Source organism: Micropterus salmoides, unplaced genomic scaffold, assembly GCF_014851395.1.
Source record: "Micropterus salmoides isolate LMB-PRFRI ecotype aquatic unplaced genomic scaffold, ASM1485139v1 Ms_hic_scaffold_2722, whole genome shotgun sequence".
NCBI lineage: Eukaryota > Metazoa > Chordata > Actinopteri > Centrarchiformes > Centrarchidae > Micropterus > Micropterus salmoides.
In genome coordinates, this window is record NW_024041954.1 from 19,124 (window position 1) to 35,180 (window position 16,057).

The 16,057-nt window shown below is 48.6% G+C and overlaps 1 protein-coding gene across 1 annotated transcript; it reads left to right on the top strand.

Annotated features, from left to right (window-relative positions):
* Positions 1-4,407: 4,407 nt before the first annotated feature.
* Positions 4,408-15,564, top strand: LOC119881819 (synaptotagmin-11-like). The gene is given in 6 exon segments (XM_038691927.1): positions 4,408-4,463; positions 10,882-11,813; positions 12,739-12,859; positions 15,029-15,040; positions 15,043-15,249; positions 15,252-15,564. Coding segments are annotated over 6 exon segments (1,455 nt in total). The 5' UTR covers positions 4,408-4,429; the 3' UTR covers positions 15,401-15,564.
* Positions 15,565-16,057: the final 493 nt, after the last annotated feature.

The window sequence follows — 16,057 nt, forward strand, 5'->3', positions numbered from 1 at the left end:
CCTCACTCTGACTGGCAGCCGCCTCACTCTGACTGGCAGCCGCCTCACTCTGACATCTCTCCGTGTTGCTGTGGGTCGTGTTTGTGCACGAGTGTATTTCAGACCTGTGTGGATACTGACATAATAACAGAGTGAAAACACTGAGTTATATTATTATTAAATAAAGTATATCTTCTTCTTCTTCTAGTAGGCCTGTCTAATCAATTGCTACTAGTAAGATGGGAATAGTTACTAGTAGCTTTCATAAAGTTTTAAACTGTAAAACAGAGCGTTTACTGCAGGTTAGGTTGGTTTATTCCTTAATGAAATATTAATAATGATGCACTTTCTTTGTATGTGACCTACACAAGAGAAAAGGTTCCAAAAAGAACCGAGCAGGTCAGAATATAAATCAGCTTCAGTCTGAGGAGAAACAAAATTAATAAAAACACAGAAGAAGAAGCTGCAGCTCAGACAAACACATCCACTTCCTGTTTAAATGTGCATGTATGTTCATTCCTGTTTATTATCTAACTCTGCGTGACGCAGCGCAGGGGGCGGGGCCTCCACTCCCGCGAGGACCAATCCGGTGAGGAGGATGATGCCGTGATGTCTCACTCTGCTCACTATCCCGGAAAGTAAAGAAGCTCGGCTGCAGTCCGACACAGTGTGAATGACCTTGTGTAAACTTAAAGTTACTGCAGCTGGAGTGAGATTTAACCAGAGGGGACAAAGCAGGAGTCACTCGCAACAATATGTAAACATTCATGATTCCAATCATAGGTGTAATTTACACCAGGGACACGTCCACGTCACTTTTTGAAAAAATTGTTAAAACAATAATCTTGCAACAAGAAATGTTCAATAACTCAGGTGAGTTTATTTTCTCAATAACAAAACATGCAATGCAAATATAGAAGAAACAGATGGACATCGTCAGCAACCTGATTCTACTTCCACTTCTGTTCTATATTTTGAAGTGTCACCTGCCACCTGAATTTAATGTTTCCCTTCATGTAAAGAAAGTGACGCCCTTGATGCCAACGAGGAAGAACTGAACTGACTTTACGCCACAGACGGTATAAAGAAGTGAGTGTAGCCGCCGTGACGTCACCCGTTGGTTTGTGTTTTAGTTTGTCATTTTGGCCGCCATGTTGATTTTTTTGCAACCAGCAGCACCGGACGTGACCATATTTGGATGAGAGGGTGGAGCTAGCTAGCTTGGTTAGCTAGCTGCATCTGTAATTTATCTTAGCTTTGATATTAGCTGGGATGCTAATTTTGGTTAGCGACAAACAGGCTTAAAACAAAACATACAAACTGAAAAATGAGCAGCTGACTCCTGATGATTTTTTTCAGCGGCGCTGGTTAAATGTGCACAGAGCAGCGAATACGAGTCGCCTCTATCCTGATTGTCGCCATGGTAGCGACCTGTCAGTCACCTTGTAGCCCCGCCCTAAAGCCTCCCCTGCTTTGTGGTCTATTTTAAAATAAATCGGACGATAATTTACAAAATGAACATCATGCTGTCTTGAAGAAGACTTGAAACTAGCGGCTGAGACCATAAACTCATCAGGAAAGTGTTTACTGAGGGAATAAATCAGCTGAGAGGTAGAAACATTTTCTCATAGACTTCTATACAATCACACTTCTTTCTGCAGCCGCTGGCGTCGCCCCCTGCTGGCCGCTGGAGAGGACGCAGGTTTAAGTCGCCCCCTGCTGGCTGCTAGAGAGGACGCAGGTTTAAGTCGCCCCCTGCTGGCTGCTGGGGAGGACGCAGGTTTAAGTCGCCCCCTGCTGGCTGCTAGAGAGGACGCAGGTTTAAGTCGCCCCCTGCTGGCTGCTAGAGAGGACGCAGGTTTAAGTCGCCCCCTGCTGGCTGCTAGAGAGGACGCAGGTTTAAGTCGCCCCCTGCTGGCCGCCTGCTGGCTGCTAGAGAGGACGCAGGTTTAAGTCGCCCCCTGCTGGCCGCTAGAGAGGACGCAGGTTTAAGTCGCCCCCTGCTGGCCGCTGGAGAGGACACAGGTTTAAGTCGCCCCCTGCTGGCTGCTGGAGAGGACGCAGGTTTAAGTCGCCCCCTGCTGGCTGCTAGAGAGGACGCAGGTTTAAGTCGCCCCCTGCTGGCTGCTAGAGAGGACGCAGGTTTAAGTCGCCCCCTGCTGGCTGCTAGAGAGGACGCAGGTTTAAGTCGCCCCCTGCTGGCCGCCTGCTGGCTGCTAGAGAGGACGCAGGTTTTAGTCGCCCCCTGCTGGCCGCTGGAGAGGACGCAGGTTTAAGTCGCCCCCTGCTGGCTGCTAGAGAGGACGCAGGTTTAAGTCGCCCCCTGCTGGCTGCTAGAGAGGACGCAGGTTTAAGTCGCCCCCTGCTGGCTGGAGAGGACGCAGGTTTAAGTCGCCCCCTGCTGGCTGCTAGAGAGGACGCAGGTTTAAGTCGCCCCCTGCTGGCTGCTAGAGAGGACGCAGGTTTAAGTCGCCCCCTGCTGGCCGCCTGCTGGCTGCTAGAGAGGACGCAGGTTTAAGTCGCCCCTGCTGGCCGCTAGAGAGACGCAGGTTTAAGTCGCCCCCTGCTGGCCGCTGGAGAGGACACAGGTTTAAGTCGCCCCCTGCTGGCTGCTGGAGAGGACGCAGGTTTAAGTCGCCCCCTGCTGGCTGCTAGAGAGGACGCAGGTTTAAGTCGCCCCCTGCTGGCCTGCTGGCTGCTAGAGAGGACGCAGGTTTAAGTCGCCCCCTGCTGGCCGCTGGAGAGGACACAGGTTTAAGTCGCCCCCTGCTGGCTGCTGGAGAGGACGCAGGTTTAAGTCGCCCCTGCTGGCTGCTAGAGAGGATGCAGGTTTTAAGTCGCCCCTGCTGGCTGCTAGAGAGGACGCAGGTTTAAGTCGCCCCCTGCTGGCCGCCTGCTGGCTGCTAGAGAGGACGCAGGTTTAGTCGCCCCCTGCTGGCCGCTGGAGAGGACGCAGGTTTAAGTCGCCCCTGCTGGCTGCTAGAGAGGACGCAGGTTTAAGTCGCCCCCTGCTGGCTGCTGGAGAGGACGCAGGTTTAAGTCGCCCCCTGCTGGCTGCTAGAGAGGACGCAGGTTTAAGTCGCCCCCTGCTGGCTGCTAGAGAGGACGCAGGTTTAAGTCGCCCCCTGCTGGCCGCCTGCTGGCTGCTAGAGAGGACGCAGGTTTAGTCGCCCCCTGCTGGCCGCTAGAGAGGACGCAGGTTTAAGTCGCCCCCTGCTGGCCGCTGGAGAGGACACAGGTTTAAGTCGCCCCCTGCTGGCTGCTGGAGAGGACGCAGGTTTAAGTCGCCCCCTGCTGGCTGCTAGAGAGGACGCAGGTTTAAGTCGCCCCCTGCTGGCCGCCTGCTGGCTGCTAGAGAGGACGCAGGTTTAAGTCGCCCCCTGCTGGCCGCTGGAGAGGACACAGGTTTAAGTCGCCCCCTGCTGGCTGCTAGAGAACGCAGTTTAAGTCGCCCCCTGCTGGCTGCTAGAGAGGACGCAGGTTTAAGTCGCCCCCTGCTGGCTGCTGGAGGGACGCAGGTTTAAGTCGCCCCCTGCTGGCGCTGGAGAGGACACAGGTTTAAGTCGCCCCCTGCTGGCTGCTGGAGAGGCGCAGGTTTAAGTCGCCCCCTGCTGGCTGCTAGGAGGACGCAGGTTTAAGTCGCCCCTGCTGGCTGCTAGAGAGGACACAGGTTTAAGTCGCCCCTGCTGGCTGCTAGAGAGGCGCAGGTTTAAGTCGCCCCCTGCTGGCCGCCTGCTGGCTGCTAAGAGGACGCAGGTTTTAGTCGCCCCCTGCTGGCCGCTGGAGAGGACGCAGGTTTAAGTCGCCCCTGCTGGCTGCTGGAGAGGACGCAGGTTTAAAGTGCTTCACTTTTCAGACCTGCAGGTTCCTGCTTGTTTTATTCATGTCAGAATTGCTTGATCAAATAACTTCAAAATGTGATGAAACAGAGGAAAGTTTTTAGTTGAGTGAGACTAGAGGCAGCCAGAAGAAGTGCTGAGGGAAAAACCCTTTTAAAGACTTGAGTCTGATATTATTAATCTAAAAGACATAGAAGTGACTGGTTTGAAGAATAAATAACAATAAAGGTATTTAATTGTTCTCCTTCGCCATAATAAAGCGGCTGGCACTGCAGAGAAACAGCAGTGAGAGTCTGAGGTCTGTTTTCCCGCGGAGTGACTCATCTCTCAGAGACGATCTTTGTCCAGTCTCATCGCGAGCTCCTCCGCGCAGCCTCCCTGCATCCTAGCGCGAGCATCACTGCGCACCGAGCAGCGACGGAGACACCGACCCGCCGAGCGGAGGACGTGTGAGGCATTCAGCTCCCGGAGCAGCGGCTTGTTTTCGGTGATTTCTCTCCCCGTCGATTCTCTATGGATGTGAAATAAAGCGGCGGTCAGTCGGCGTCCTCCCTCCATCTCTCTCTGCTCTCTCTCTTCCCGTCAGGACCGCATCCAGCCCGATACACAAAATGGCGGACATCATCGAGCTGGGACCCGCCTACGGTGAGAGCCAGGCCCTTTCTGCTTCACATCTCTCTGCTGCTGGCGTCGAAATAACTCTTTAATATACTCCAATCTTATTTTATCAGGACGCATAATGTTTTATCGTCAAGTTTAACAGGTGTTTTAGCCTAAAATGTCCCGTGTCCGCTTGATTGGTTGTCTCTAACACCCAGTTAATGAGGCGTTATCGCGCCACCGCCCGTTATTTTGTTTCATTAGCGCTGTTTTCATTTTAATCCATAATTGAGATGAAACTGTCATTTATCATCGTTACTGACTCCACTTTATCACGTTAAAGGTTATTATTTTACACCAGAAAAGGTTGGAATTGATGGATAAAACTGTAAAATATCGACCTCTCATGGTTTTGTTAATATAAAAAGGGAAAGACAGAAAGAAAAAAACGGCGTGTGACTGTTTAAAGTGGAGCTTCACCCCGACACGAGGCTGCGGTAAATGTTAACTAATAAAATAACATCATCCCTCAGACGCGGCAAACAGGCGTTCTCACGCGCCTACGCACCGTCTGCCTCTCGTGTGTACGTGCGCGTGCCAGTCGGGGTGGGTACGGGTGGGTATCGGGTGACGTCATGTCTGTACCCGGCGCTGAGGACACAAAAAATCGACGTACTGTTTAATTTTTATAACTATTATTAGTGTCGTTGTTTATTGATTATAAGGTTTGGAAAACATTTATTTACATTTACATTTATTCATTTAGCTGACCGAAGACCAAACAATACATTGATTAATCAGTTAGTTTATGGTTATTATTATTATATAGGATTATCGATCCTAAACTCCAGACGTTAATAAGAGAAACTCAGGTAACGAGACGATCGCTTTAACGATAAATCGATAAATTTGCTGTGATGAAATGTTTCAGCTGTAATTACAAACTGAATCTGTCCAAAATGGACGCACGCTGTCACGATAAAACATAATGTTGTGTTTCAGATCTGTGACCATCAGATCAATTAATCGCAGAAAGTTTTGGGATTTTAAGAAACCCCTCCACTCGCCAGTGTCTGTTTTCTATCTCAGCAAACTGAATCTCTTTGAGTTTTAGACATTTCATCCACTAAATAATTCACCAATAATGAAATAATCATCAGTTCCAGCTCCATAAATAAAACAACTAGAACAAGAGAGGAAGCGAGTAGACATAACCAAGAGATTATATTTGCAGCCTTCAGCACATTAGTCGTGGATATTTAGATTTATATTAGTATATCTACTTTTTTGTATTTTGTTCTTTCTTTTTATTGAATTGAAATTTCCTTTTTTTCACTGCATGAATCATACAAAGAAATTCAGGCGCACTGAAACCGGAAACGATGCTCAAACATCAAAATTAGAATAATAAAATAATAAAATAGATTGTAGTATTGCACGTACATTACATTCCCTCTGTGCTGCTGTGCCAAATTAAATCTCCTCTCCAGGGGATCAATAAAAGAACATCTCATCTTATTATTCTGATAAACGGAGGAGCATTACTCTGTAAACACCAGGTACAGCTACAAACTAAACACGGTGGTGATTTTATCTGATGGTCTAAGTTTGTGTATCATAACTTGTATTGTTGAACGAGGCCACAGGTGAAAGACTGGGCGGAGTCACTCAGTGTCCCGCGTCTCGTTAAACCTCTTCAGCAAGGTTTAATGAGAATATAAATACACTGATGTTATAAATAGGACTGCTGTCAATATTAAAGAATTGCCAGCTATTTGCTACTTTAATCCTCTCTAAACAAGACATTTGAGGACGTCATCTTGGGCTTTGGGAAACACAGATTGACATTTGCACCATTTTCTAAACTAATTTATATATAATTATAATGATAATAATAAATTGAGGAACTGCAGTCTGTGTTTAAGATGGATTTATTAATGTTCTCCGGCACACATGCTGTAACAGGAAGCATTCAATAGGACTGCGATCAGGAACCACAGCAGCAACATAAGTCAGAGACCTGTGACGGCCCGGACAGTTTGAAATATTAGAGCACAGTTATTGTTAATGAAAATGGGGACTTGCAGCTTAAACTGTTTTAATCTTATTCCAGCTCAGTTACTGTAAAGTTAGAGTCCAGTTAGTTCAACAACATACACAATAGATAGAATAGATTTGGTTATATATAAATTCATCTGAGTACATTGATTTCAATTCATGTTTTTGTGTCTTTTGGTCGCACAAAGCAGGACGTGAGAAGACTGCACCTCAGGGTTTTGTAGGGCAAGCGATTAAATGTGAAAATAACCAACAGATCGATGTTATTATTATCATTATTATATTATTTTCCTGAGGTACAATGAGAGAAAACCCCCAGCCTGCAGAGACGATGAAAATGATCAGATATCAGATAAATATGTCGATATTAACCCTTTGATGCACAACAAATTCATTTCAGTTACCTTAAAGATCAGGAAGTTCTCGCTGTTTTAGCTTCACGTTGTTAAGCCGTAATGCTTTTTTCACAGCCGCAACTCGCTCATTCATTCATGAATTTCTGAGCACCAGCGTCCGTCTGTTCCTGGGACTGAACATTAGTTCTGTTGGATCTCTGGAGATCCATCGGCTGGAGCTCTGCCGGTGTTGTCGTATGTTGAGTGGCAGTATACCGCTATAATTATAAAAGAGATCTGAAATTAGACAGTATACGTTTCTACAGATATAGTTTGATGTTGGTTAATGTTTCCTGCCAGCGTTTGCTCCTCTCTCTCTCCCTCACCGCACCGTCGTCTACTCACAAAGTCTCTAACAAGATGGAGGGAGACTCAGTGCTGGTCGACGCTGTTAAAGACCAGGGCCGTAATCCAGAAACTTCCTAACCGGCAGACCCTGTCCCGACTGCTTGGTAACCATGGTAATAAGGGTGAGGACGTGAGTTAGGAAAAAGGCCGTTCCTCAGCCAGGGTTCCTTTCCTGGCTGCTGAGACTCCTCACTTTACTTTTCCACCAGCTAGAGTTTAATAACTCGTTTCATCCGCATGGCTGCTCTTTGACTGCTTTCACAAAATCAACAAAATGTCAACAGGTTCTACCTGGTTGTGTTTGATGACCCAACCCTCGTTAGCAGATCAGACGCTGGGTAATGTCTCGTTATGTAACATGATGTGAAGGCTTGATGGAACAAAAGCCTCCTAATGCGGGTCTTTGATAGGAGGAGATCGTTAAATTCAAGATATAGATGAAAGCATGATGACGTCAGCCCGCAGCCTTTATTAATATTTTTCACCTTCATTATTAGCTTTCCGGGTTCCTGCCGGGGTCAGTGAGGGAGCTCTCTGGACACAACAGCTGCCGGATATGCGGCGGTGACCGTGTCCGCTATTTTAGCCGCCATGGCTGCGTTCAGACTGCAGGCCTTAATGTTCAATTCAAATGTTTTTTCCCAGATCAGATTTTGTTTGTTTGACAGTTCACATGATAGTTTAAATGTGGCTGATATCAGACTCCAGTGTGAACTGTCCGCCTGTAGTGACCCGCACGCAGCAGAAGAAGAACAGGGCGTCACGCAGCAGCAGCAGCTGTTGGAGGCTGCAGACGTAAACATGGAGCAGCAGACTTAGCTCCGGTTGGACAAACAGCATGCACGTAACTCAGAAGAGCTCCGGTCCGCTGGATTTCAGGTGTAAGAAAGGGAATTTGTGAGCAGATGACGGCGAGGTAGAGGAGGAAGAGATCCACGTGTTTGATAAAGGCTAAAGAGCCGTACCATCTCTGGTACCGGTAACGGGAAAACGGAATAAGAAGCGGGAACGCTGACGTGTCTGCAGCGGAGGTACGTCAGGTCTGTAATACTGACGATGGAGAATGAAGAATAATTAAACGGTGAAATAAGAAACAGGCTGTTACTAAAAGTAGTAAAAACATGCTGATGAATATTTCCTCCTCGTAGGAGAGCAGAGTCCAGTCCTGGGAACTGATCTGCAGTCTGCTCTGACATTCACTAACTGTGTAGAGGCTCAATACTAACACTGCATTCTGGGTAAAACGCTCGTCCTGTCGGCGCTCTGCAGGTAGAGCTGAAGCTGTGTGAGGTCGTTAACTTCCTTTGTCTGATTTCAGATTTGATTCATCGTTGCAGTAAAAGAAAAAGTCCTCAGTTTAGTGAAATTTAAAACAGACAAACAGACGAGTCTCTAAACTGAGAATCCAACTAGTAATAAAATCTAATAATCAGCTTTAAATGTCAGGAGGGATCAATAGATTATTCTGCAGGTGCACCGATCGCTTCAGCGTCGTCATGAATTAAATTCTGTTTGGTAGAAAATTCAGGACAGTAAAATACTGTGTTCCTATTGGCTCTGAGCCAGCCAATGAAGAGGGTGCTTAATGTGAGGCGTGTGTGTGTGTGTGTGTGTGTGTGCGTGCGTGTGTGCGTTGCTAGGCAGCGAGCTCAGCTGCTTTCAGCTCCTTCCAAACATGACATCATCTGATGGGTCTGAATGAACAACAACAGGAAGCAGATCTGAGGCCTGCAGCAGCTCGCTGTGGTGATCAGAGGTCACTTTACAATCAGCTGTCAGCACCAAAATAACAACAGTTGGGTTTGGAAACTCCTCCACCGATAGTTTTGTGGAGTATAAAATGTCTGACGGTATTAAAGGGTTTCACTCGCTCTGAGGGTTTGTGCCCATTCTAAACTCTGCAGAGGAAACAGAATTCAACTTTTAGCTCAGGAAGGATCCGGAGGACGGCTGCTGCGTCACTATGAACCTGGACTGTGCGTGAGACCTTTTGGACGTGTAGAAGAACTCGGAACATGAATTAACATCAGGTCCTGACATATCCTGTCGGCGTCCTTTAATGAATGAAGTTACGCTGCTGTGCCTGGTGCGTAAATGTGCACGGCGTCTCTCTTACCATCTGAGTAACGCGCCCTTAAATAACAACAAACAGTGAAACACTTTCTGCTGCTTCAGATAGCCAACAGTTGTTCAGCTAAACTGTATCTTGATGCAGCAGAAAGCGACACCGCAGTATTTCACCGTGTTTTGTTCTGCACATGAAACGTTTTAAACGTCTGACAGCAGCCTCTCTAATGGTTGAAGAAAATACTGCAGTAAAGCACAAAATAAAGAAACCGCTGTAGGGGAGAGATGTGACCCCCGACCGGTTCATCAGAGCTTCTAATAAGGCAGCGCAGTGAGGGTCAGACGTTTACAGAGCTGCAGAGGAACATCGGGCGTCCACACTTCTGTCTCTGCTGCGAGTCACCTGATGGTTTCATCATCATATTAGCAGTAGTAGTAAAAACGCTCCTGGCTGGTGGATCACGCATAAAACACACCCATGACTAATTCACAGACTGAGTACAACCCTTTGAACCACCTGGAACACTCACCATGTTTTTCACCTTTAAAATAGTGCGCTCCACGCCGTGCGCTCCACGCCGTGCGCTCCACGCCGTGCGCTTAGGTTATTAAAATAGGGCCCATTGACTCTGTCTGAGGGTTTAGACTCGGGCTGACGGAGCGGGTTGAGTACGGTGTTGGCCTGTCGTACAGGTTATTCATTTTACACACAGCGCTGTGGGTAACTATAGGCCGAGCACTCGATGGGGAGCCGGCAGCAGAGGGACCAGGATTTCATGTTCCAGCAGAGGACCAGTCTGTCCTCATTATCAGGGTGCTCCTCTATTCAGACCAGTACGGTAGATCAGATCAGGACTACAGTGCTCCTCTGTACAGAAAACAAAGACCTCCTTACACTCCTCCTCCTCCTCCTCCTCCTCCTCCTCCTCCTCCTCCTCCTGCTGCCCCCCCCCCCCCCGTCTGCAGGGATCACTTCTGTTGTTTCTAATGAGACCTCAGGAGGGTCGATGTGGTGACATCACTGTGTTACTGTTTTTAACCACGATCCTGACGTCAGTGACCGTCAGTGACGCATCATCGTCCTCCATGTTTGTTTTCCTCTCTGTGGTCACAGCTGGTCACGTGAGGGTTGAAATACTTTAATTAGACTGAACCGCAGAGCTTAGCTGATGAGGTGAGGCGTTTTATTACAACAGCTCTGATGTGACCTGAACGCAGCATCGTTTCACTGTAAACATACATTTATAGAGTTTATGGTGACGCGAGCTGAGAAACGGCTGTTTCAGATGATGTCAGCATGTCCCGGGACAGGAAGTGAATGAAGAAGTATTCACAGAGCTGTGATTAATGACTAGGCGTTTCTGTCATCAGCTGTTCTGCAGGTTCTTTTCTCAGTGAATCGAGTCTTTGGTTCTGATCCAGATGACCTCTGCAGAGTTCAGATGAATCAGATCCATCGTCATCACGCTGCTCTTCATCACAATAATTAAAAATCATCTTGTTTGATTGTTCTGGTTCTGACGCTCGGACAGCTGATCAGAGCCGATTGTCTGAGCTGTGTTCTGACCCGTCCTCCCTCTGTGTCTCTGTCCCAGCCATGTCTCCGGTCCTGGCAGGCTTCCTGGGAGCTGGCGTCCTGGTTTTGGTCGTAGTGGTTCTGGTTCTGCTCTGGTCTTTCTGTCAGCGCCGTTACCTGCGCATCTCTGGACGCTACAAGCTGCACGGCGACCGTTACTGCGACGCCGAGGACCCCCCCTACAAGTTCATCCACATGTTGAAGGGCATCAGCATTTACCCAGAATCCCTCAGCAGCAGCAAGAGGATCGTACGCAGCATGCGCCGCGTGGAGCGCTCCGACCGCGAGGGAGAGCGAGGCTGCCCCGCCGCCACGGGGAGGGGCATGGTGCTGGTGGACGCTGAGAACAACATCCTGGACGTCCCGGGGCAGCTGCAGATGAGTCACCTGGTCCCCCCCGCCGGGGCGGGCCCCGCCCTCAACCAGGCCCGGCTGGAGCGGGCTCTGCCGGTCCGCGCCGACTACTGCTGCCTGGACAGCTCAGCCAGCAGCAGCCAGACCAGCAGCAAGACCGCGTCCCCCTTCACCCCTGCGTCCTCGGAGCCCGAACCGGAGCCCAGCCTGGGGGCCATCAGCCTCACCGTCGACTACAACTTCCCCAAGAAGGCCCTGGTGGTGACCATCGTCGGGGCCCGGGGCCTCCCCGCCATAGACGAGCAGGCGGGCAGCTCGGACCCGTACGTGAAGATGACCATCCTGCCGGAGAAGAAGCACCGTGTCAAGACCCGCGTGCTGAGGAAGACCCTGGACCCGCTGTTCGACGAGACCTTCACCTTCTACGGCGTGGCCTACAGCTCGCTGCCCGAGCTCACCCTGCACTTCCTGGTCCTCAGCTTCGACCGCTTCGCCCGAGACGACGTCATCGGCGAGGCCGTGGTGCCGCTGAAGGGCGTGGACCCGAGCACGGGCCGAGTCCACCTGAGCCAGCAGATCACCAAGAGGAACATGCAGGTGAGTGACAGCTGCGGCGAGACGTGGTCGCAGACTATTAATGAATCATTTGCTCGTTTGTACGTTGAACATGAGAGGGAGGAAGCGGTCTGGAGGTCTGACCTCACCGCTGCGTCTTTATCGGGTTAGAGCTGGACGTTGGTGAATAAGCTGTTGTCCTGCTGAGCCGTCACTCTAAACGGCGTCAGCGACGTCATCTGTGTGACGTCAGGCGCTTTAACATGTTGTCTTTAACCTTTATTTATCCAGGGGAGAAAATCAAGACACTCAGACTCCGTCGTGCAGATAAAATACACTGATGGAATATCTGCTCATTTAAAACATTTCCATCCGTCTTTAAAATCAAGATTTAAACTTTAAAAAGGAGCCAGCACCTCCAACCGGATCAGGTCTTTAGCAAGGAGGTCCAGGTAGATGTTGCACAGCATGAGAGGTCCGCCTGCTGGACCCATGACTACTGACTGCAGAGCTAAGGTGCACCTGGACTGTCCAACGCCTGTTCTTTATTCCTGAGCTCAGAGGATCACAGAGGATCAGTAAATGAAATGAGTCACGTTATTCTACACAAAAAACTACAGTGTCACAAATAAACTAAAGAAAATACAAAGACTCTCAGAGGAACCTGAGAAAGGGCCCACTGATGTTACGATACATCTTATCTTATAGACCATGATGCATTGCTGCAGATTAATTAATGGATATTAATCCACAAACATCAGATCTAAGAGAGAAGTTTTCCTGCAGTACTGTAAGTACACGCTGCTCATAATACTTAGATAATCTTACTGAAGGACGTTTTAGATGCAGTGGAGTATTTGCACAGTGTGGTATTAGTACTTCTACCGCAGTAAAATGATCTGAGTGCTGTTTAGTGTCTGTTCAGAGACGTCATCGCAGCATCTGATTGTCTCTGTGTCTTTTTCAGTGTGAGAGTCGTGGCGAGCTGCTGGCGTCTTTGTCCTACCAGCCGGTGTCTCACCGCCTCAGCGTGGTCGTCCTGAAAGCTCGACACCTCCCCAAGATGGACATCACCGGCCTGTCAGCCAGTGAGTGTTTGTGTGCTGTGTGTTCTCCACCTTTAACATTTCATCTCACGGCCGACTTAAACATCTCAAACGTTTCTGTCCAAACGGGAATTTCCAAAATGTGTTTGAAGTACCGCAGAGAGACTATTCTCTGAGCCTCGCGTGTTCATGTGTGATGTTCAGCTACAGAACAGACTTCTCACCTGTAGTTTGTCCTGAGGGGGGCGCTAGAGGAGAGCTCTTAGAGCAGGACGGGAACTGAACGTCACATGGTCATTAAATGAAGAACAACAGTAAAAAGCAGCAACAACTTACTTCACAATGACTGACAGCTACAATTACAATAAGTAGAATCAGCCTCAAAGTCCTGTGTGAGTGATTAACCCCCCCCCCCCCCCCCCCATGTTTAATTATGAAACAGCACAAGTAAACCAGTGACTGAGTCTGCCAGTGATAATTGACTTAACTGTTCTTCTTTTCAGACATTTTAACCCGGTGTTCGCTGCTCAGTTATGAGGATTTGATGCTTTTCTTAGTCAGACACGACAGTAAACTGAATATTTGATCGGACAAACAATAAACTGAGAAAAGGTTTGCTGCAGTTTATTCAGTGTTTTTCAGATGCACGCATATTTCTATTTAACCAGGAAGTCCCTCGTGATTAAAATCTGTTGACCGACAGAGACCAGGTCGAGAGGTCCCACCAGTTCCAACTTACAGAGAAATAAAAACCAACATCACAAACAAAGAAGGGGGCTGGATCCAGCTCACATGAGGCCAGTTAGAGTTTTAACATGACTTCAGATTCATTTAATGGGCCTAGGTCATCTAATAAATGTGGGTTGAAATGAATAAAACGTGTTTTCTAATAAACTATAAAAAAATTGAAAGGGGAGGCGTCTCCAACCTCTCAGGGTTCTTTATAGAGGTCGGAGCGTCGGTGCTTTGCACAGTTGGTTTTGTTAATTCTGCAGAAAATGAGTATTAAAACCGTTTAAAGTATTCAGGATCTATAGGAATTGAAAAGTTTATATTTTTGACTACACTGTGGCCTTGGACACTAAAATATACAAATGAAACGGTCTGCGTAGACTTAGTGACGGCCGGTCGGGAACCAGAGTTAGTTATAAAATGTAGTTTTCTACACGAATCTAAAAGGTGGAGAATACGAAGGGCAGAATGCATGTACACCACATCACCATAGTCCAAAAGACTTAGATCTGAAGCTGACCAAGTTTCTTCCTGCCAACATGTTAAAACAAGCTTTATTTCCAAAGGAAGAACCCAGCGGTACCTTAAAGGGTTTGCGATTCTTATCCAAGACACTTTTTGTTAAATTAAGCGAATATTTCCTCGTGGGTGTCCCAGCTCTGGGTCTGTACATTGAGCACCAACCAGCTGCTGGGAGCGAGCGGCAGGTGGAATCGCTGTGATTTGTTGATAAACAAACTCATGAACGCACATTGCCATGGTAACCAGTCCTACTCTGCTTCAACAGTTACAATTAGTGAACAAACATCATCAAACGAACGACATGTGTAAGGTCACAAACGCAGCGTCCAAAACACAACAGAGTAAAACTAAGGTTATTATTAGTTTGTACAAAAATACTTTGGCTGAAAAGAGCCGGGAAGCACAGGAGCGACTGTTTATCTCCAGGGCCGAAGTCAGCGCTGACTTTGGGTCAACCTCCTTCACTTTATTCAACAGTTGGCAGCAGCACCAGGAGCTCCTCTTCATCCTGAGAAGCTGCCTCTGTAACTTCTACTGTACATTTACTGCTGAACGAGGAGCCGACCCGCTTCTCTCTGTTCACCCGTTCACCCTGTCCGGCAGAAACAGAGCGCCCTCAGCATCGGTTTTCATTCCTCTCTAATCTCCTAGATTTATCCAGCACTGAAGCCGCTCACAGATGTTCACACAGGTCTTCCCCTCACCTGCTCTTAGAACGTCTTTCCCTCTGTGGCTGGAGTCCAGCGTGTTCGAACGTACCGCTGTTTGGAGCGCGCCCCAGCCACCTGCCGCTCACTCCCAGCAGCTTCGTTTGTGCTCAATGTACAGACCCAGAGCTGGCGACCCACGAGGAAATATTTGCTTAATTTAACAAAAAGTGTCTTGGATAAGAATCGCAAAGTACCCCTTTAACTTGTTTCCAGCTCTACATTGTGGTTTTTCTTGTTTGCTCCTCAGACCCCTACGTGAAGTGAACGTCTTCTACGGCCGGAAGCGCATCGCCAAGAAGAAGACCCACGTGAAGAAGTGCACGCTGAACCCGGTCTTCAACGAGTCCTTCATCTACGACATCCCGCCCGAGCTGCTGCCCGAGATCTCCGTGGAGTTCCTGGTGGTCGACTTCGACCGGACCACCAAGAACGAGGTTCTGGGCCGCCTGTTGCTCGGGCTCCACAGCCCCGCCCCTCCGGAGCCTCCCACTGGAGGGAGGTCTGCGAAAACCCCCGCCGGCAGATCTCCAAATGGCACAACCTAGCGAGTACTGAGGCTGGGGGGGGGGACCAGCAAAACCAGCCCACACCACCTTCCTGGCTGGGACTCCACCAGTGAAACCACTGGGAAATACAGACTCAGTGTACAGCACACACACACACACACACACACACACACACACACACACACACACACAGTTGTGATCATAGTGAAACTCTCTCTCTCTCTCTTCTATCTCTCTCTTCCACCACTACATTCGTCCTGTTCATGACAGCGAAGAAGCAAAAAGAAAACGAGCTGTTTCTAAAAGAGAACCCATGAAACCATCCTCGGCCCGTTCATGTCTCCTCTGGCTGTGTGTGTCCGCGGGGAAGGAATGCTCCGATTTAAAAAAGATTACTAAAGATTCCCCTTCTTGCTGTTGTCGTCACGCAGCTCATCGCATGTCTGTCCCAAGAGAAAAGAAAAACAAGCCCTCCAGATGAGGAGCTGAGAGCTGAGCGGCGGCAGGAGGACGCTTCAGCTCCGGTAGAAGAAATACTCACTAACACTGCGTAGGACTAATCGCTGCATATATCCAAGTATAATTACTCCTCAGTAGGACCCGGTAGAGCGCCACAGAGCTCCCATGTCTCGCAGCGGCCATGTTTTTAGGGGGTGGGGTTGTTGTAGTCCACAGCATGCTCCCTGCCTCCTCCTGAAGAAGATCAAACATCGTGTTCACTCGTGGCTCCTGGAGGAGGTGCCCTCCCATCTGACTGTGAACTGTTTCAA